The sequence below is a fragment of the Rhinopithecus bieti genome, unplaced genomic scaffold (genome assembly GCF_001698545.2).
Source record: "Rhinopithecus bieti isolate Rb0 unplaced genomic scaffold, ASM169854v2 scaffold_51905, whole genome shotgun sequence".
Classification (NCBI taxonomy): domain Eukaryota; kingdom Metazoa; phylum Chordata; class Mammalia; order Primates; family Cercopithecidae; genus Rhinopithecus; species Rhinopithecus bieti.
In genome coordinates, this window is record NW_016821253.1 from 584,154 (window position 1) to 607,041 (window position 22,888).

Consider the following 22,888-nt stretch of genomic DNA (forward strand, 5'->3'; position numbering starts at 1 on the left):
CACCCCAATGCCCCGCGCCCCGTTCCGCCCAACGGCCCAGGACCCCGCCTAGCACTCGCGCCCCGACGCCCGGCCCCGGCCCCTTCCCACAGGTCCCAGGACCCCGCCCAGCGCGCGCGCTCCGCCGCCAGGCCCCGCCCACGATCGGCGCCTTCCTGGCCACAGGTTAGGTTCTCTGTGGGGCGACCCAACGCCTCTCCGCCGTCCTCCCCCGAACGGGTGGTTACGCAGGCCGCGAGTTACCATGAGCACGGCTGGGATGCTGACGGGGAAAGAGCTGACGGAGAACGGGGACGGCATGGTGCCGAGAAGCCCGCCCTCACAGCAACCGCCGAACCCGGCCTGGCCACAAACCACGGAGGAGGGCGCCAAATCTTCTCTCGTGAGATCTGCCCTTCTCACGAAACCTGCGCTTCCTTCTTCTCGCGGTAATTTCATGGCATTTGCTAGTCCAGATATCGCGGTTGTTCCAGGTGTTGGCTGTGATATGGACAACTTACTGTCGTGCGGTGGGAGTTGTGCTCGCTCCGCCGGGAGGCCGAGGGCGTCTTTAGTGCTCTAACACAGGAGCAGGCGGGGGCGGGTGGGGCTTGGAAGGCTTGTTTCAAAGGATCGGGGCGCTGTGCCGCCACGCCAGCGTCTGTCCCACCCGGGACTCCCTAGAAGGGTCAGTGAGGACGGTGTCCGCTCCGAGACCCTGCAGGAGCTGGGGACATTGCCCACTCCTCGGAGCCTGCAGGACCTGGGAAGGTGTCTGCTGTTGGGATGCTCAGGGCAGTGCACTCTTGGTCTGGATCAGCTTAGGGTTATCTCTCTTCACTTTGGAGATTTACCAGGTGTTTTTAGCTTCATTTCCTTGTTTAACGGCAGATATAAAAATATAAAGGTAAGTTTCTTACAGCGAATTTTTTTCCCTTTATTTTAACATTTATACCCCAACTTTGAGATTTTCAAATTAAACATTTTATTATTTTAACATCATGAATTATTAAGTGTATATGCTTTCATTGCATATGTTAGCTCTTGAACTAGTTTAATGTTTGTAAAAATAGTTCTAGTAGTGGACTTTTTTTTTTTTTTTGATAGCTTTAACCCCTCCCAGATCTTTCTTAAAATCTTTCCACAGTGTGGTCATTTCTGCTTATGCTACTTAACATGCATTCTCTCATTTCAGCGTAGAAGGTCATGGTTTCTTCTTATGGGAAAACATTTCTTTCATTGATATTTTTCGGCATTCTTCCTATATTCAACTCCAGGAACATCCGTTAGGTGGATAGTGCATCTTCCTCTCTTTTGTGTTTCTCAACCTTCCTCTCAAAACATCACGTCTGTTGTTGCTGGGTTTCGGAAATCTCGGTCTTGGCCTTCCTGCTTTTTTTTTTTTGGACCATGTCTAGCTCTGTTGCCCAGGCTGGAGTGCAATGGTGCAATCTCGGCTCATTGCAACCTCCGCGTCCCGGATTCAAGTGATTCTCCTGCCTCAGCCTCCCGAGTAGCTGGGATTACAGGCGTTCGCCACCTCGCCTGGCTAATTTTTTGTTTTTTTTTTTGTATTTTTAGTAGAGACGGGGTTTCACTATTTTGGCCAGGCTAGTTTTGAACCTCTGACCTCAAGTAATTCACCCGCCTCAGCCACCCAAAGTGCTGGGATTACAGGCATGAGCCACAGCGCCCAGCCGGTGTGATAGTTTTCATCTGTGTCCATTTTCACTCCCCTGTGCTTGTTCAGGTGTTTTCAACAGGAGCTTTCGGTTACAGGGAGTAGATCTGTCCTCTTCAGTTCAGCCTGTTACTGTGTATCTCCCTGATGATATTTCGTTACTATGTGAAGCATCACTCTATTAATTTCCATGGGTTAGTTTCATCGTCAGTCCTGTCCGGTGCCTGCCCTTCTTTTGTGAGGTCTGTTTTCTTGTAATTTCTGTAATTTTGGGTCAGACTCTTCTAGCTATTAATATTAACCACAGCCTATCTATGGTCACTGGGATTTTTTCTCCTCATCTTCCCCTCAGCCTCCCCTCCCACATCTTTCACATGTGCGCCCTGGCACCCACGCTTCCAAAATTGTTAAAACTCTGCCCCTCAGCGGCTTCACTCTCTGTCCCAGGACATTCATCTTCCACGTTTCTCCTGCCCCACTGTTCTGAACAACGGTAGGCTGCCGGACATTTAGACGTGAAGCTCGTGAAATGTCGCCAATCTGAGATGTGCTTTAATTTCAAACATATACCATCTTTCAAAGACTTTGTACCAAAATGTAAAATATATTATCAACAATTGTATTATTTTGCTTACATGTTGAAATTAATATTTTGGACATACTGGACCAAATAAAATATATCAATAAAATTCATCTCTTTCTCTTTACTATTTTAATGTGGCCACTAGAACATGGCCTACTCTCTATGTTGGTATGTGAATGCTGACGTGGACTCTATTCCATTTACTTGGAATTTTGTGCTTTCAGAAAGGACTAAATGAATCCATGATCGGAATAAAGAAGACTCAATTTTATTTATTTCCTTGCCTTGCCTTGCCTTTTCCCTTCCCCTTCCCCTTCCTTCGCTTTCCTTTCCCTTTCCTTTCCTTTTTTTTTTTTTTCTTTTTTTTGCGTTTTGCTCTTGTTGCCTAGGCTGGAGTGCAATAGCAGGGTCTCGGCTCACTGCAACCTCTGCCTCCCGGATTCAAGCAATTCTCCCTGCCTCAGCCTCTCAAGTAGCTGGGATCACAAGCATGTGCCACCACACCGGGCTAATTTTGTATTTTTAGTCGACACAGGGTTTTACCATGTTGGCCAGGCTGGTCTCGAACTCCTGACCTCAGGTGATCTGCCTGTCTTGGCCTCCCAAAGTGCTGGGATTACAGGCGTGAGCCACCACGCCTGGCCCAATTTTGTTTATTTCTAAAATAGCTTCACAAGTTGATTCACTTATATTTAATCCACACACAATTGGTTTTCAAGAGCTTTATTAACGGGTAAAATACGTTTGTGAGCTGTGATGTACTCTACAAATTAAAGCCGGTGCTTGATAGCTCTCTTGCTCTTTGTGTTGCTCAGGTCCCAGCAGGCAGCTGATTGTTTAGATGGAGAGACCACAGGGGAGAGCTGCCCATTGCTGTGGGAGCAATGAGGAGTTGTGGCGGAAAGGAGAGGCACCAAGACCAGGTCTGTGTCCTGTGACCCAGAGGCAGCCTTGGGAGGGGCATCTGTCTAGGAAGAGCCCTCTCCTCAGGGAAGCTCTGAGGGGCACGGATATCCCACAGGCACCCTCACAGCAGCTCCCTCGAGACCCCAGCATCTGTATCTCCACCACCTCCCATCAGCAACTCTTCCATCTTCATGCCGGATCCTGAGCAGCCCTTCAGGGTCAGGGTCACAGGATCTCTGCCAGGGGACCCTTCCTGCATTCAGTGCAGAAGCAGGTGGTGCCCTCAAAGTTCTGCTTCACATTGTGATGCTCATTCCGCGACCTTCAGGGTCAAGCTGACATGTGCCGTCAGCTGCCCAGGGTCTGTGTGGCCTCCACCCACCTGCACACCAGGTGTGGCACCTGCACCTGTCCTGCGAACCAGCTGCGTGACCTGCATGTGTCCACTGGTGCAGTTGGGAGGAAGGCCAGCGCCCAGGTGGGCACACAACACAGGCCCAGTCCCTAGCATTGATAGTCGGTCAGGAAGTGTCCAGGCCATTACCTGGGCCCTTGAGCCCTCAGTCACTACCCAGAGTGAGTCAGGACCTGCTTCCCCAGGAAGAGGAGCCTGGAGCACCAGAGGCTTCGCCGGCTCTACCTGGGACTGCACCCAACACCATGCAGAGACCCTGCAGGCCAGGGTCGCTATTGTCCTCCACAGTGAGGCTGTGGAATCAGGGCCCCCGTCCCAGGTGCCCAGGGCCATGAGGACCTGTATCTGCAGATGTCCCCCTGGAACCGGGGCCAGGTGGGTGCCGCCACGAGTTCACCATGGCTTGTGTTTTCCACGTTGTGGAAGTCAAGTGTTGCATGGTCTGTGTTTTGGTGATGGTAGTCAGGGTCCTAGCTCCAGGGTCACTAATTTGGTCCTTCTACTGCAATAGCAAGTGCTTGGGGGTTAGTGGTCCAGGACCAGGGGACACTGCAAGTGACCGGGAATGTCTGCTCTGGTATTGGGAGGAGCCACAGCCAGGCCGACATGGGCAGGATCCCCTGGACCTGGCTTCCATAACCCCATGCCAGCGAGGTGCCAGGTGCAGACCCCTGGGCTGGTGACAGCTCAGACAGTGCCAGGAAGCCCAGGAGGGTTGGACCCTGGGGGACAGCAGGGTGCATCTCAGGAAAGGTTTAAACACTGTAGCACACCCAAATAATTATGTGAGCCTGGAGGTTTCATTCCTGAAGACATCATGGTCAATAATATAGATCCCTGAGATCCCTGAGAGCCGGACTGTGGGTGCCTTCAGTTTCATAGTCTTGGATGCGAATCAGGCCATAGAAGTGCCCTGATCTCCAACACTGTGTTCTCCATTTATCCCCATTGAACTTGCCAAGCTCAGCAACAGCCTGCAGGACACCAACCTCACGGATTGGGTCCAGGACCCCAGGGAGCTTCTATGCGGGTTCCTGGTTCCTGGTTCCTCCCTTTGTGCCTCTGGGTCCAGGACCCCCGGCGGCTTCTGTGGGGGTTCCTGGTTCCTCCCTCTGTGCCTCTGGGCTGCACCAGTTTGACCTTAACGTGTGATCTGGTTGCTCTGTCAGTTTATACAATGCGGTTTACAATAAAGCATTTGACAGCAATGCTTAATTTATCATTTCCAAAGCTCTCATTCCTTTCTGAACATTCTCAGGTGGTATCGTTTCCTCTCAGACTAAAGTTAGCATCCCATGCAGTTCAGTTCTGTGGGGATGAATCGGCTTCATATGAAAATGGTCTTGTTTTGTCTTCATTTAAAAGATAGTTGTGCTGTGAATTGTCGTTGAATACTGTTTTTCTTTCTGTTCTTTCAGCACATGAGAGATATTCCACAGCCTTCTGTCTGCCATAGTTTCTTGTAGAAAAGCAGTGATGTTTCTAATCCTCATTTTCCCACGGATATTGTGTCATTTTTCTGTTTTCAGAATATTGTCTTTATCTTGGTTTCAGCAGTTTGACTACGATGTGCCTAGAGTTAGTTTTCTTTGTATTCATGTTGCTTGTGTTTGATAAATTTCTTGATTGTGTGAATTTATATTGTTAAATTTTAGCATGATTTCTTCATTTTTTTTCTCTCATTCTTTTTCTTCCTTTATTAGATGAAGACTGAACATTAGACTTCCCACGATCGCAGAACTGTCCTTCGCTGCAGCTGTAAAATCGCGGCAAGGCTGGATTCATCCTGGCGGTGGGTGCAGGCCCTAATTCCCGTCACTGAGCAGGGATACGGCAGGAAGCTCCACCTCTGAGCACAGTAAGGGGATTGTTCTGATTCTGAGTGTGTCTGTTCGCTAGAGTGGGCCACACTTCCCTGGTTCTGTAATTGTGGACCATTTAGCATGACTCGTTGGGCATTGCCAATGTCATATCGTGGAGAGTCTAGGCTCTGTTAGTTTTTCCAGTTGTGTGTGTGTGTGTGTGTGTGTGTGTGTGTGTGTGTGTGTGTGTGATTGGGCCATTAAGTTGGTTTGACGAACTGCAAACTATGCCTGTTGAACCGCAGCTGAATTCTCAGTTTGGTTCTTTTATCCTTGTGTTTCGTGGAGTTTGAGTCACACATTCAAGGTTCAGATGTCAGCTGAGTTCTGGGCGGAAGTTATACACAGAATTTGGGGTTCTCTGTCTCTGATTCTCTCCTTCCTTCTCAATTTTTAGCAGGCACGTTCCCAATTTCTTCAGGAGGGAAAGACCAACTGTTTTCTGTTAGTGTTTTGGCAACTCTGCATTGCATGGTGTCAGACTCACTCCTAAGCTAAAAACCATAAAAACCCTCTCTCCCCTCTTTCCCTTTGTTTCTTCCACACATCACACTCCCCTTCCATAATCCATGCTTTTCATCCCCATTCACTGCCTTTAGGGAGTTAATTTTATATTTGTTCTTTGTCTATAGATTTTCCCTGCAGGAGAGTGACATTAGACGGGCTGACTTGGCCACCATGGGAAACAGATATCCAGAGATGGACACATTCCCTAAATGCTTCTATGCTGCCCTGTGGGAGAGGTTATTCTACTCACCTGAGGAAACTGAGGCTCAGAAGTAGCATCCTTTGCCTGAAAGGACATAGCTCATGAGCGCTGGAAGCATGGTTTGGTGTCTGACCTGGCCAATTCCAAAGCTTGTATGATTTTCACCAGCACTCAGGACGTCTCCCTCCCTACCCAAGACAAATGCTATCCCTCCCTTTTCCTCTAAAAATTCTTTTGTATATTAGGAAATTATTAGGAAATAATCATTTCTCTCCAAAAGTAACACACTGAGGAGGCAGTATCTGAGGGTTTTGCCCAAATATGGCCTTTCAACCTCTGAATTAATGCCTCCAGAAATTCCAGGATGTTTGTTCATAGCATTTTTATTCTAACCTCCTTAATCAGTGAAATGGTTTGTCTGTGTCCCTACCCAAATCTCGAATTGTAGCTCCCATAATCCCCATGTGTCATGGGAGGGACCCCGTAGGTGGTAATTTAATCATGGGGCCAGTTACCCTCATGCTGTTCTCCTGATAGTGAGTTCTCATGAGATCTGATGGTTTTATAAGGGGCTTTTCCCACTTTTGCTGGGCACTTCTCCTTGCTGCCGCCATGTAAAGAAGAACGTGTTTGCTTCCCCTTCTGCCATGATTGTAAGTTTCCTGTGGCCTCCCCATCCCTGAGGAACTGTGAGTCAATTAAAGCTCTTTTCTTTATAAATAACCCCGTCTTGAACAGTTCTTTATAGCAGCATGAGAATGGACTAATACAATGGGTTAGAAACATCCAGGACGCCAAAGCAACTTTTCTGATCACTGAAAATGGCTCACACTAGGGACACGAAGGCAAAAGGTTTGCAACTTCCTGCCCATGTCTGTTCTATGCCTGGCCATCTGGCTGTGCCCAGCCTATACAGGCTGGATTCATCTTTCCTCCTGTTTCTATGGCAACCCTCTCAGAGAGCCAGCAGGGGCAAATCTCTGCTCTCCTATGACCTTGGGGCCTCTGGCTACCTTCAAGGCAGCCACTTTTATTTTCTCTGACAATTCAGGGCAAGTAGGGAAGACTTGTGGGTGTCCCAGGCTCTGGGCAATGATTACTGGGTTTACCATCCTACTTGTTTGTAATGCACTATAGCTCACTCAAGCGTAATTTTAAATGCAGTTGTTAAATGGCAGTGACATTTCCAGTTCCACTTAAAGCAATTATAGCTCATTCTTACTGAATTAATAGGCCCAGGCTACCCTGCTGGCTGTGGTTTACCCTGTGTTCACTTAGGGGTACCTGCTGTTCTCTTGGCATCACAGAGAGACAGAAGTCCCCAGGATGGATGGTATAAGTATGAAATGCCTGTTTGAGATGAGAAGCCAAAATCAGCAGGGGATTATTCCTGAGCCTTTAATATGCAGATGGGCCTTTGGAGTTCATTGATTGTTAGGGCAGTTTCTCTGACATAAAAATTAGTGTTCAGAAATTTGCACATACACAGAGAATGAAGCTGGCAGGATTTAACCTGCCCAGTGTACATTTCTCTTCAGTTCAAATTCACATCTTGACATATGTTGATGAGTTTAGGCTGATGTGTCTTGTAATGATGTTGGTATTCAGGGAAGTTTATGCTAATCTTCACGTGAAGTGGTCCTTCCGTAGGAATTGCTGTGGTTCTCCAACTGACATTCTGCACTACTGTGTGACTTCCTGGGCCACCATCATGAGACACTACAGCTTGGGCAGCTTAAACAGCAGAAACTGACTTCTTTGCAGTTCTGGAGGCCAGGAGTCTAATATTGTTAAGACATTGACAGGTTGGTTCTTTCGGAGGCCTTTCTCCTCGGCTTGCAGACACGTCTCCTCCCCATGTCCTCACAGGGTTAGCCCCCTGTGTGTGTCTGTGTTCTGATCTTCTTATAAGGACACCAGTCACGTAGGATCGAGGCCAACCCTTACACACTCATTTAACTCACTTTCCTTATAAAGGCCTCATCTCCAATCACTGTAGCCTTTTGAGATGCAGGGTTTGGACCCTGACGTATAAATTTGGGGACACAAGTTGGCCCACAACACCACCAAGGGTACCACTGGGCACAGACAGAACTTGGTTCTCTTTCCATTTTCTTCTCTCAAATTTTATAAGCATGTGGAATATCAAGAAGAAAATGGACCTTAGATCAGGGAAGATTTTATGTGTGTATGAGTTCTCTCACTTGAAATGACCTTAGAATACTAGTTTTGATTATCAAAGCCTCAGCTTGCCTGTGTGAGAATGAGGACAATAATACTTTTCTAATGGGTGGTTTTAAGGATTTGGTATGAAATGCCTTCAATGTCCAGCTCTGTGCCAGATACATGGCACATGCTTAATAAGGACCAACCATTAGGACTGGAATGTTGCCTCCTCTAAGGATAAAGGTGTTTATCCTGCTGTTCTCGGGGTCCTCTTTTTATCTCTTCTTTTTAGTGCATGAGACCAACACTGTTTATTTACAGATATTTTCTGCACATGTTGATGTAATGACAATGGAAAACACAGTATTGCTTCCTTTATTTTTTGGATGGTGATATGGTTTGACTTTGTGTTCTCACCCAAAGCTCATGTCAAATTGTAATCCCCACATGTCAGGGAAGGAACCTGGTAGGAGGTGATGGGATCATGGGGGAGGATTTCCTCCATGCTGGTCTCGTGAGCTCTCATGAGTTCTGATGGTTTAAAAGTGTGACACTTCCCACCTCACTCTCTCTCTCTCTCTGCTGCCATGTAAGACATACCGTGCTTCCCCTTTACCTTCCACCATGATTGTAAGTTTCCTGAGGTCTCCCTAGCTATGCAGAACTATGAATCAATTAAACCTATTTTCTTTATAAATTATCCAGTCTCAGGTAGTTTTTTTATATAAAAAGGGTGAAAACAAACTAATACAGAAAATTGGTACCAGAAGTGGGGTACTGTTATAAAGATACCCGAATATGTTGAAGCAGCTTTGGAAACTGGGTTACAGGGAGAGGTTGCAACAGTTTGGAGGGCTCAGAAAAAGGCAGGTAGATGTGGGAAAGTTTGGAACTTCCTAGAGACTTGTTGAATGGTTTTGACCAAAATGCTCATAGAGATATGGACAATGAAGTCCAGGCTGAGGTGATCTCAGATGGAGATAAGGAACTTACGCAGAACTGGAATAAAGGTCACTCTTGCTATGCTTTAGCAAAGAGACTGGTGACATTTTGCCCCTGCCCTAGAGATTTGTGGAACTTTGAATTTGAGGGAGATGATTTAGGGTATCTGGCAGAAGAGATTTCTAAGCAGCAAAGTGTTCAAGATGTGACTTGGATGTTTCTAATGCATATAGTCATATGCATCACAAAGAGATCATCTAAAATTGGAGCTTATGTTTAAAAGGGAAGCAGAGCATTTGAAAAATTTGCAGCCTGTCACTATGTGGTAGGAAAAGAAAAACCCATTTTCTGGGTGAATTTCAAGCTGCCACTTTCAGAAATTTGCATATGTAATGAGAAACCAAAAGTTAACAGTCAAAACATTGGGGAAAATGTCTCCAGGACCTGTTGGAGACCTTTACAGCAGTCCCTCCATCACAAGCCCAGAGACCTGGCAGGAAAAAGTGTTTTTGTGGGCCAAGCCCAGGGCACAGATGCTCTCTGCAGCCTCAGGACAGGGTGCCCTGCATCCCAGCCACTCCAGCTCTAGCCATGACTAAAAGGAGCCAAGGTACAACTTGCGACATGGCTTCAGAGGGTGCAAGCCCAAGCCTTGGCATCTTCCACATGGTGTAGGACCTGCTGGTTTGCAGAAAGCAAGAATTGAGGTTTAGGAACCTACTCCTAGATTTGAGAGGATGAATGGAAACACCTGGATGTCCAGGCAGAAGGTTTTATGCAGGGGTGGGGCCCTCATGGAGAAGCTCTGCTAGGTCAGTGCAGAAGGGAAATGTGAGTTTGGAGCCCCCACAAAGAGTCCCTGCCTAGTGGAGCTGTGAAAAGAGGGCCACCATCCTCCAGACCCCAGAATGGTAGATCCACTGACAGCTTGCACTGTGCACCTGTAAACACTGGAGGCACTCAATACCAGCCCATGAGAGAAGCTGTGGGGGCTGAACCCTGCAAAGCCATAAGGTGGAGCTACTCAAGGCCTTGGAAGCCAACCTCTTGCATCAGCATGCCCTCAATGTGAGACATGGAATCAAAGGAGACTATTTTGGAGCTTTAAGATTTAATGACTGCCCTGCTGGATTATGGACTTGGCATGGGGGCCTGTGGCCCCTTCATTCTGGCCAATTTATCCCATTTGGAATGGAAGCATTTACTCAATGCGTGTACCCCCATTGTATCTTGAAAGTAACTAACTTGTTTTTGATTTTATAGGTTAATAGTCAGAAGGGAATTGCCTGGTCTCAGATGAGATTTTGGACTTGGAATTTTGAGTTCATGCTGGAATTAGTTAAGACTTTGGGGGACTGTCGGGAAGGCATGGTTGATTTTGCAGTGTGAGAAGGACATGCGATTTGGGAGGAGGGTGCAGGGTTGGAATGATATAGTTTGGCTCTGTGTCCCCACCCAAATTTCATGTCGAATTGTAATCCTCATGTGTCAGGAGATGGACCTGGTGGGAAGTAATTGGATCATGGGGGTGGATTTTCCCCATGCTGTTCTCATAATAGTGAGAGAATTCTCACGAGATCCAGTGGTTTAAGAGTGTGGCACTTCCCCTGCCACTCCTGCCATCATGTAAGACATGCCTTGCTTCCCTTCACTTTTTGCCATGATTATGTTTTCTGAGATCTCCCCAGCCATGTGGAACTTTGGGTCAGTTAAACCTCTTTATAAATTACCTAGTCTCTGGTAGTGGTAGTTCTTTATGGCAGTGTGAAAACAGACTAATATAGATGGCATTATTTCCGAATAGTCACTTGGCAAAATCATGGCAGCTGATGAAATGCCCATGTTAGAGGCCAGAAGAAGTCATAGTCCAGTGTCATTTTTGTTTGTTATACAGATGAAGGGATTAAACAAATCCTTCCTGTTAATACTCCCTTCTCTCCAAAATACCAAAAAGTGTTTAGAGACAGAATTCGGCCAGGCGCGGTGGCTCAAGCCTGTAATCCCAGCACTTTGGGAGGCCGAGACGGGCGGATCACGAGGTCAGGAGATCGAGACCATCCTGGCTAACACGGTGAAACCCCGTCTCTACTAAAAAAATACAAAAAAAAAAACTAGCCGGGCGAGGTGGCGGGCGCCTGTAGTCCCAGCTACTGGGGAGGCTGAGGCAGGAGAATGGCGTAAACCCGGGAGGCGGATCTTGCAGTGAGCTGAGATCCGGCCACTGCACTCCAGCCTGGGCGACAGAGCGAGACTCCGTCTCAAAAAAAAAAAAAAAAAAAAAAAAAAAAAAAAAAAAAAATTCAATACGTCACTTACAGAAAAGAATAATAATAATGATATATCAATATAATGAACATTAGAAATATATACCATACAAATAATTATTCAGTGGCCAATATTTAAATAAAGGTGCTGTTCCTGTTCTTTGATATGGGTTGATGACTAGAGATAGGAATAGTCTTTGCTACTTAAACTTCACCTAAAATGTTTCTCAGAGATTTCCAATTCAAAGTGAACATAACTTTAAAGACACTTGAAAAATTATCTTAGTGTAGGCTATTTCTAAGTTACATATTTATTTATGCTTTTCCTTTAATCAAAATGTACTCCAATATTTACAAATCTTTCCAGAGTATTCAATTTAGTCCTTGCTCAGGAATTATGAATATTAGTATTTAATTCAGTTAAATGATATAATGATAAGCAAAACTATATAAATTGGCTTGGGAAGAAATACAGCTCACTTTCCATAAATAGGTGAATCCCTGGCTAGGAATACACACATGCTGGCCTTGGGACTATCTAACTTTGTAGGACACAGCAAATCAAAATAGAGGTCTTGGGAGGGATCCACTAATTCAGTGAGTTAGATAAAGAATGATTTATGGCAGTGCCCACATTCAGGAGAAATATTCCTATAAAAAACCAGCAAATATGGAAAACTGAGCACATGAAGCAAAACTATTTAAATATTTTCAGAAATTTGGAAAACCTAAATTGCATTTTGAGACACAGGATGTCATGATCTGTTTTGTGCTGATATACTAGAATACCTGAGACTGGGTGGGTTATAATAAGCAGAAATATAATAAGCAGAAATATATAAATATATAAGTTATGAAAAGGCATCCATTTACCTGTAATGTTAGAAGGAAAACAGGAGACAGCGGATGCAATGAACGTGTGCTCAGGTGCGTGGGAGGGGAACGTGTTCAGCCTCTGTTGCCTCTGTGCCTGGCACAGGTCGTGTGGCCGCAGCTGGAACCCACATACAGCTCTGCGCTGCCCCTGGGCCCCCATCAGCCCTGCAGCTCTTGGACTCTCCATCCTCAGTGGCTGCTCCATTGGGGGTCCCTCCTGCCTGGGGCTTGTGTGGGCCTCTCCTGGCTTTTATCCTGGACAGGGCAAGTTAGGACCATTCCCACAGGGCCTCTGGGCACAGGAGACAATCCTCTCTTCCCTCGGGGCAGCAGTAACTCCTGGGCCTCCTATTAGCCCCTTTGTTCTGTGGGCCCTGAAGTACTGAAGAACTGCACAGTGGCTGGGGACTGTCTCAATCTTTAGCCCCCGGAACCATTTCTGTGCGTGGTGGAAGCATTTCTCTCTGGTGTTGTCTTGCTGAGGGTAATTTATATTGGCTGTGGACATAGAGACAGACCAGGGTCTCAGTGGCGTCATGCCTTTTCTGGCTCAGGACATATCCAGTCTGGGTCTGCCAAGCCTCCCGAGGTTTCCACGGCTGTCTCTATAGGAGGAAGAGGGCTGGGAGATGGTGCAGAAAGTGGAAAGGTCCTGGCCTAGCACTGGCTACGCCACTTCTGCCCACGTTCCATGGTTCAGAACCTCCCCACACAGCCCCTGTGCCATGGCCCTCCTGATACCACAGGCTTTGGGGCCTGCAGCACTGGCTGGCGGGAAAATGCCACCCAGAGTCACAGGTGGACAATATTGCCCTCTCAACTACCGAGGCTGGTAGTGTGAGCCAAGTGCAGCCTGCCAGGCCAAGTGGGCGAAAAGAGCTCAGCAGGCCAGAGCAAAACTCAGGCAAAGGCCCCACCAGCCACAGAGTGGATTATCCAGCCAGAAAAACGACACCCCCCCAAATCCCATAACAGTATCCAAGAAGATTCAGCAGGGCAGCTACACACTGTGCACCCCAGGCAGCGGCTCCTCCAACCTCCCACACTCACCCCAGGCGGCGGCTCCTCCAACCTCCCACACTCACCCCAGGCGGCGGCTCCTCCAACCTCCCACACTTACGAGGAGCCCAGCAAGCTCTTCCTTAGGCTGAAGCCATCCTGACTCAAATCTGCAAAAGAATCGGGTATCTTGAGGGTGTTAAATCAAGTTTAGCCTAAAGCTGCCTCCTTACAGATTTTAAGGTCAGCCTAAAGGTTTTCCTGCACATCATGAACATAACAAGGAGAGGTGTACGTAGACCGTAGCCTACACTTGTGCCAGCCACTGAGTTTCGGCCAATCAAATGTAGTCAACTGTTCGAACTGTGTTCAAATAAGGCAAGTAAGGCAAATGCTGAGCTATAACCAATCCAGCTGTTTCTGTCCCTCCCTTCCATTTTCTGTAGGTCGCTTTCCCTTCAATGTCCATAAATCATCTTCCACTGAATGGTTGTGCTGGAACATCTGAACCTACTCTGGCTCAGAAGGCAGTCTGGTTTGCGATTCATTCATTGCTCAAAGTCTTTTAAATTTAATTTGGCTGATGTTTTTCTTTTATCAAGGATTACTCCACAGCAGGAGCCCCTACAGAAGCCCCCACGTCATGCCTGCCATCTGCCTTCCATCTTTCTCAGCAAAGGAGGAGACCAGATTTGGAATGGTGGAACACAAGTTTTTAAAAGTTGGCAACTCCTGGAAGCCACTGGAGTGACTCAGAATCAACATTCTCAGGTAAGAAGCTCCGAGACTTAAGAGCGTGCTCTGCCCCCGTGATTTTTTGTGGAGGACTCCATCCCAGCACATCCACATATATCCCAGCACATCCGCATATATCCCATAATAATAGCTGACTTGTCCTGCATCTCACTTTTATCATGAGAAAAATCATAGTTACAGAGTAACGTATTTTCAACCACATCAAGAGATGACCTCCTCAGTAAATAGAAAGAGATTATAAATAAGAAACAGGAATTTGTATGTGAAATTGTGTGCATGAAGATCACTGACTTTATGACAAAGGAAAGTCTGGAATTAGGTATTTACTGGGTTTTTCTTTTCTTCATTATGAAATTATGCTTCTTTGTTGAAGTTTGGTTTCAAGGGCTTGGTCCTGGCTGTAGAAAACACATCACAAATACACAAAACTTTTTTTCCATCCAAATGCCTTCTTGGTCTTTAATTAGACCTAACAAAACTCTAATGATTTCATAAGTGGAAAGAAAGAAAGAAACCAGAAAAGTGGGTGTCGTTGCTCGTAGGGAAGCTGATCATTGCATGTGTTTTGTTCTGAGCTTTTCAATGTTCCATCTTATCAGAAGATTGCTAAAATGACAAGTATTTTAAAAATAAACCAAATAAAACCATTTCGTAAAATGTAACAGACCATAAATATACTCCACATTGCGTCTAATAGTTTGCTGTTTTAAAGCATGTGTGTTAAGTAATCACTGGTTTACTCCACTCTCTTCCATTGGCTGACAGAGAATATGCTGACTTTTTCTGTGCAAGATGTTTAACGTAGTGTGTGCTAATACCGACCTCCACTAGAGAGCCTAAACAAATAGACGTAAGGAAGTTAAAACTTCTCTTTCTCTTGATTTTGAAGTTCTGTTTCCCATATAACTTACAGAAGCTTATTTTTATTTCCTTCACCTCTACAACTTTACAGTAAACTCAATTTCATCATTTTAAGAGTTCAGCCCCTCCTAATAATATCTCCTCCACACAGCTGTGCACAGCATTTATTCAAAAGGCTACATAAAGCTGTTTTGTGAAAACTTTAGCTGACAAATGTCCTGAAATCACCATCTTCCATTTCCTGCTGGAGGGCTATGCTTTTCTTCTGCAGTTTGGTGAGACAGCCTTCTCTCTGCAGCCTCCTCCATTTACTTAGGGAAGGTCCAAGCTTCTATTATGTCTTACTTCATAGGGGTATTCAGATTGTTTATTCAATAGTAGTATTTTAAATTTTATTTTGCTTATGTATTTGGCTTTCACTAAAGAATATAAATGAAACAGACATTTATATATCTATTTTAAATTCACTCTGGCATAGAAAAGAAAGTGAATTTAGAATTTTGGCAGGTCCTTAATGCTAGCTTTTCCCTCTTGCCAGGCTCACATTTCTAACGTAGTTGCCTTTTTTACCCCTTAGCAATCTATCACAAAAACACCCATGCTGTTTTTATAAAGGCTTATTTTTTTTGGCTTTATTTTCTACCATAATCAGAAGAAACACAGAGACTCTAGCTGTTTAAAAACCTGGGTCCTCGTTAGAACTTTCTGTTGCCAAGGGCAGGCGTCTCTTAGTTGCTTGCTGAGCAGAAATGCCACCTTCCCACTGGCTCCATGCCAGCTCTGGTGGCCTAGGAAGGAGGGGAGAGAAAGCTGCCAGGAACAGGCTGCAAGATTCCTCCAAAGACCTTGATGTCCTGGTTAGGAAACCATGTGTTCCTATGACTTCCCATATAAACAGGATAAATGTTTGTTACCCATATGGCTGGGGCTTGTGTTCCAGGAGTGAGATTCAAGTTGCTTAGCATTTCCTAGAAAAGTGTTAGTCTGTTAGAAACAGGCATGAGAAGCCTGGTAATTATATATTGATTACCAGCCCTGCTGATCACATTGGAGGAAAGAAAACACTATCTTCATCTTAAGTGGAATTTCCAAAGCAACCATGAGGAGTTCCTTATTGGAGCCATAAGAGTTTCAGAGATGATACATTTATTCCTAGGAAATGTATCAGACATGCATCGTCCAGCTTCTGTACATTATAAACTATGCAGAAAATGTCCAGTTGACTCAAATTGATGAAATGATCATTTTTCATTTTATTACACTGTGACAGCTGTATATATTTCTCTTGTTTGCTTAAAGTTAATTTGATCCAGAAATTATTGGTCAACCTAAAGTTTATTTGGAAGATAATTTTATATGTTGATGTTCCTTAATTAATAAATATTTTCAAAACTCAACAAAGGTATTGGCACCTTACATTTTGCATACAAACGTATAGTATGTTTTATAAGTGAAAATAGAAATAGAATATTATGCCAGAAATAAAGAAGCTTTTAAATTATTTCACTATTGATACACCCCTACAAACTGGACTTTTAAACTTTAATGTACTGTCTAGATTTAAGTTGGTAAAGTCGTACATGTTAAAAAATAATTGTGCTTATCAACCATTGATTATGAAACTACTTTCTCCTAAACCTTTTTTTAAATTTGGGAACGTAATTTAATGTTGGTTTATCACATCTGTTGTTTCAAAAATCACATTAGTTTTAGAAAAAAGGGTAATATGAACCAGAGGGAATAAAACTGTAAAGAAAAAATAAAGAGAGAGGGGAGAGAGCCATAAACTGTTGTTCAAATCACTAGTGTGTGCCACCGAATTTACCCAATTCTCACATGCCTCCAAGGCATTGCCCTCGTGACTGTCCTGCCGGCTCATGGGGAAGATCTCTCTTCTTCTCCATGCAACATTTGCCATTTTGGGGAAGTCAGTGTCGTCAGGAATCTAAGGCTATTTTCTTTCTCAGAGCCTTAACATTTTCCCCAAGGCCAAAATATTTTCTACTTTAAATGTCTTAAAATACTCTTCCTATCTTTCCCCATAAAGACCAAATCCCTGAGGGCTGATGTGGCCAGGGATGTAGTGAAGGCTGGCCCTGGAGGGAAGAGGGGACGAGTCTGAGGAACAGAAACTGATTTTAAATCTCAAGGGGCTGAAGCTGGAGCTCCAAATGTGACCCCTAGAAGCATGGATGAGTGAGAAGAAGGGTTCCCTCAAAGAGAGGCTGAGACACAGCTGGGTGACCTCGGTCCTTGGTGAGCAGGCATCATCTGCCTCTAGCTGGGCCACCAGCCAGTGTCAAATGGCTCCACTTTGGGGAAAGATGGTATCATCTGGAGCCCCCATTATCTCTGCTATCACTTACACAAGCATGTGACATTCACTCAGATGTCACCAAGCACACAGAGAGACTGCACTGACTCTGCACAATCAGGACATGTAATTTCAATAAAAATCAAACATCAGGAGATCAGAAATCAAACAAGGCTATCAGACAGACTTGACTTAACAACAGTTGATAAATATGCTCAATAAATTATTTGACAAGATGGGAGATGTGTCCCCTATCTTGACATAATGATCATATGTTTGCATCATAATAATCATTGACTAATAATGTCCATAGCCTATTTGGGATTCCTTAGTTGCTAACCTGATGTTATTTTTCTGTTCCAGGACCCCATCCGGGATGCCACTGTGTATGCAGTTGTCACATCTCCCTAGACCCCTATCCGCTGGCAGTTTCTCAGATTTTCCTTGTTTTCAATGATTGGGATAGTTTTGAAGAGTAATGGTCAGGTATGCCGTAGAATTTCTCTCAGTTGGGGTTTTTCTGATGATCCGATTGGGATTATGGAATTTGGGGAAGAAGACCATAGAAGTAAAGTGCTATTTTTATTACACTCTGTCAAGGCACCTTTAGTCAATGACTCATCACTGTAGCACCCGCCTCACCTGGCGGTTGTGGCCTCTGCCAGGTTTCTCCACAGGAAAGTTACTCCCTTGTCCCACTTTCCAGACTCACTGGAGCAAATTCACTATGCATGGCCTTCACTTATGCAGCAGGAGTTAGGCTCTCCTCCTTTAAGAGCATGGAGCCTGCCACCTTATTTGGAATTCCTCTGCAAGGGAGGTTTGTCTATTAAATATTTACATATTTACCCATTCGTTCATATCACTATAAACTCATAGATATTTATTTTATAAATTGGATTATGAACCAATGCTGCTTTTTGTTGTCATTATTGTTTAATTATTCCAGTTTCAGTTGCAGGCCAGATCTTTCATTTGGCTCCTGTGGCCCTGACATGCCCCGGCAATGTGGCTGTTCATTTTTATTTTTTCAGCAGTTACTAATTTTCTAGCACTACAAAGTGCCCCCAGCTTACCTTGTCTGTTTCCTGTTCTACTCCTAGAATCCACAATTTCTCTGGTGAGCCCTGGTTCCTTTTACTGGAGATCAGCAATTGAAGCAAAGATCTGGGTATTTCATAATATCTTTGAAATTGGGATGTCATTGCTCTAGTGAGTGACAGAGCAGGAATCTACACATGTACATACGTATTTCTATAAATATTTCTTTATGGAATCTATGTTGAGGTCCACATGGGTGTACACTGGTTTCTCCACGCCTAATCCGTGTCCAGATGATCATTCTGGCCTTTCTTCTTTTCTTCTTCCTAAGGTGGAAGCTTAGATTATTAATTTTATATCTTTCCTTTTTTATGATGTGCACTTAATGCCATAAATTTCCCTGTTAAGTACTGCTTTCACTACATCCCTCAAATTTGGTAAGTTGTATTTTCAATGTTATCTAGTTCAAAATATTTTAAAATTTCTCTTAAAAGTTCTTTGACTCATGTGTATTTAAGTGTGTACTGTTTAATCTCTAAATATTTGGGTTTTTTCTTTCCATCTATTGTTCTGCTACCGATTTGCAGTCAATTAACAGTGTGATCTGGGAACATACTTTATATGCTGTGTATTCTCTGACATTTTTAGGTGTGTTTTACATGTGTCTTTATAGTAGAATGACTTATAAACCTTTGAGTATATACTCATTAATGGGATTGCTGGCTCAAATGGTATTTCTGGATAAAGAAAAAGTGGCACATATACACCATGGAATACGATGCAACCATAAAAAAGGATGAGTTCATGTCCTTTGCAGAGACATGGATGAAGCTGGAAACCATCATTCTCAGCAAACTGAGAATTCTCAGCAAAACAAAGACTATATCAATTCTTCATGGTAAAATGAAAAATATAGAATTCATTGTAATGGGTTTTATGATACCAGTATTACCTTGATTCACAAATCTGACAATGTGGATTACTGGACAATTTATGTCTTAAATGTGGATTCAAATATGACAAACAAATATAAGTAAAATGGGTTCCTTGATATATAAAATAGATAAATATAAAAACTGAGTTTATATTAATGTATTTTTTTTATAAATTTAAGAAAAATAAAATAAAAATTAGGTAAAGACAAAAAACATTTTTGATAAATCATATTTATTAATTATTTTTAAATACCTTATAAAATTTGCTATAAAAATTACCTTCTTTTCTGAAAAATGTATCACTGGAGCGCCCCCAAAACAAATCTTAGATCGCAATATTAAATATTAAAAACATAATAATCTTCAGATCATGAATAATAAAAAGAATATTTATTATTAACAATTTTAGTCAACATTTTATAGGAGTTTTTTGTCAGTGAAATAAGGCATGTAAATACATGGTAAAATGTTTTAAGTAAAGAAATACATGTATCTTCATTTACAGATAACATATGGTTATAAAAGTAATTTTCTATAAATTATCAAATTTAATAATTTAGGTGAGTTAGGCTTGCTGAATACAATGTCACTATACAAAATTATTTTATTTTCTAGCATTTAATATAAAAAATTTTTAATCATGCTATTTACCATAGTATCAAAAGTTATCAAATATCTAGAAAACAATCTGTCTAAATATGTGTAGCACCTCTATACCAAAATTATAAAAAGATTATTGAGAGAAGTGGGTGACGACCTAAACAAATGAAAGAACATACCATTTTCTCAAATTGGAGGAAGCAGTATTGTGAGAGTAAAAATTCTCCTTATATTCCAGTTGGCTATTTTTATTTGTGTGTTGATGACAGACATGCTAATATAAGATTATGTAGAAACAGAAAGAAACAAGAATAGCAAAAAATTTTGAGGAAGAGCAAAGATAAGAACGTACATTGCCCAATATCAAGATTTATTGGAAAAGTAAGTTCATATGACAGTGTGGCACTAGTGAAAGGGATTAAAAACAGATTGATAAAGAGTCAGGAGAAAAGAAAGCACACGGGGAAACTTCATCTAAAACAAAGCTGGCCATTTCACAATATTTATTCTTTCCATCCATGAGAATGGGATGTATTTCAATTTGTGTCATTTATGATTTCTTTCAGCAGTGTTTTGTAGTTTTCCTTGTAGAGGTCTTTGACCATACTGCCAAAAGCAATCTACAGATTCAATGCAATCCCCATCAAAATACCAACATCATTCTTCACAGAATTAGAAAAAACAATTTTAAAATTCATTTGGTACGAAAAAGAGCCCACAAAGCCAAAGCAAGACTAAGCAAAAAGAACAAATCTGGAGGCATCACACTACCTGATTTCAAACTATACTATAAGGCCATAGTCACCAAAACAACATGGTACTGGTATAAAAATAGGCACACAGACCAATCGAACAGAATAAAGAACCCAGAAATAAACCCACATACTTACAGCCAACTGATCTTTGACAAAGAAAACAAAAACATAAAGTGGGGAAATATAATGACCTGAAACTAAATACAAGACCTGAAACTATAAAAATTCTAGAAGATAACATTGGAAAACCCCTTCTAGACATTGGCTTAGGCAAGGATTTAATGACCAAGAACCCAAAAGTAAATGCAATAAAAACAAAGATAAATAGTTGGGATTTAACTAAAGAACTCTTGCACAGCAAAAGGAACAGTCAGCAGAGTCAACAGACAGCCCACAGAGTGGAATCTTCACAATCTGTACATCTGACAAAGGACTAATATCCGGAATCTACAACGAACTCAAAGAAATCAGTAAGAAAAAAACAAACAATTCCATCAAAAAGCGGGCTATTGGCTGGGCGCAGTAGCTCATGCCTGTAATCCTAGCACTTTGGGAGGCCAAGGCAGGTGGATCATTTGAGTTCAGGAGTTTGAGACCAGCCTGGCCAACATAGTGAAACCCCGTCTCTACTAAAAATACAAAAAAATTAGCCAGGTGCAGTGGTGTGTGCCTGTAGCCCCAGGTACTCAGGAGGCTGAGACAGGAGAATCACTTGAACCCAGGAGGTGGAAGTTGCAGTGAGCTGAGATCGCACCACTGCACTCCAGCAGCTTGGGCGACAGAGCAAGATTCCGTCTCAAAAAAAAAAAAAAGTGGGCTATTAGAGAAATCCAAATCAAAACCACAATGAGATACCACCTCACATCAGGTAGAATGGTGATCATTACGATCATTAAAAGATAGGAATCAACAGATGCTGGCAAGAATGTGGAGAAATAGAAATGCTTTTACACTGTTGGTGGGAGTGTAAATTAGTTCAACCATTGTGAAAGACAGTGTGGCAATTCCTCAAGGATCTAGAACCAGAAATACTACTTGACCCAGCAATCTCATTACTGAGTATATACCCAAAGGATTAGAAATCATTCTAATATAAAGACACATGCACACATATGTTTACCGCAGCACTATCCACAATAGCAAAGACTTGGAACCAACCCAAATGTCCATCAATGATAGACTGGATAAAGAAAATGTGATACATATACACCATGGAATACTATGCAGCCATAAAAAAGGATGAGTTCATGTCTTTTGCAGGGACATAGACAAATCTGGAAGCCATTATCATCAGCAAACTAACACAGGAACAGAAAATCAAACACTGCATGTTCTCACTCATAAGTGTGAGTTGAACAGTGAGAACACATGGACACAGGGAAGGAACATCACACACCAGGGCCTGTCGGCAGGTGGGAGGCAAGGGGAGGGAGAGCATTAGGACAAATATCTAATGCATGCAGGGCTTAAAACCTAGATGACAGGTTGATAGGTGCAACAAACCACCATGGCACATGTATACCTATCTAACAAATGTGCACATTCTGCACATGTATCCCAGAACTTAAAGTAAAATAAAAAATAAATACATAAATGAGTCAGTTCTGAAATTCTGAAAAATACAAAAGTGGACTAAGGAAATGAATAGACAATTCTCAAAGGAAGATGTACAAATGGCCAACAAACATATGAAAAAATGCTCAACATCACTAATGATCAGGGAAATGCAAATCAAAATTACAATGTGATACCACCTTACTCCTGCAAGAATGGACATAATCAAAAAATTAAAACACAGTAGATATTGGCATGGATGTGGTGATTAGGAAACACCTCTACACTGCTGGTGGGAATGTAAAATAGTACAGCCACTGTGGTAAACAGTGTGGAGATTCCTTAAATAACTAAAAGTAGAACTACCATTTGATCCAGCATCCCATTACTAGGTATCTACCCAGACGAAAAGAAGTCATTATATCAAAAATATACTTGCATACACATTTTATAGCAGCACAATTTGCAATTGGAAAATCTTGGAACCAACCCAAATGGCCATCAATCAATGCATGAATAAAGAAACTGCAGTATATATATATATATATATATATATGTGTGTGTGTGTGTGTGTGTGTGTGTGTATATATGTGTGTGTGTGTATATATATATATGTGTGTGTGTGTATATATATATGTGATGGAATACTATTCAGCGATAAAAAGGAAAGACTTAATGGGATCTGCAGCA

General features: G+C 43.0%; 1 protein-coding gene and 1 long non-coding RNA gene across 6 annotated transcripts in view; one reads left to right on the forward strand and one right to left on the reverse strand.

The window, feature by feature from the left end:
- Positions 1 to 428, reverse strand: part of TMEM18 (transmembrane protein 18) — a 9,134-nt gene extending 8,706 nt beyond the window's left edge. Inside the window, exon 1 of the mRNA XM_017860306.1 lies at positions 244 to 428. Coding sequence (XP_017715795.1) covers positions 244 to 300 — 57 coding nt within the window. The 5' untranslated portion in view covers positions 301 to 428. The remainder of the gene's footprint in view (positions 1 to 243) is intronic.
- LOC108520798 (uncharacterized) overlaps positions 338 to 22,888 on the forward strand; it is a 33,606-nt gene continuing 11,055 nt past the window's right edge. Inside the window, exons 1-6 of one of the 5 annotated variants that reach the window (XR_001883019.1) lie at positions 436 to 886; positions 3,059 to 3,166; positions 5,268 to 5,422; positions 13,985 to 14,153; positions 17,677 to 17,799; positions 18,417 to 19,058. This is a non-coding gene — a long non-coding RNA (uncharacterized LOC108520798). The other 4 variants (XR_001883020.1, XR_001883018.1, XR_001883017.1 and 1 more) reach the window with 4 other exon arrangements.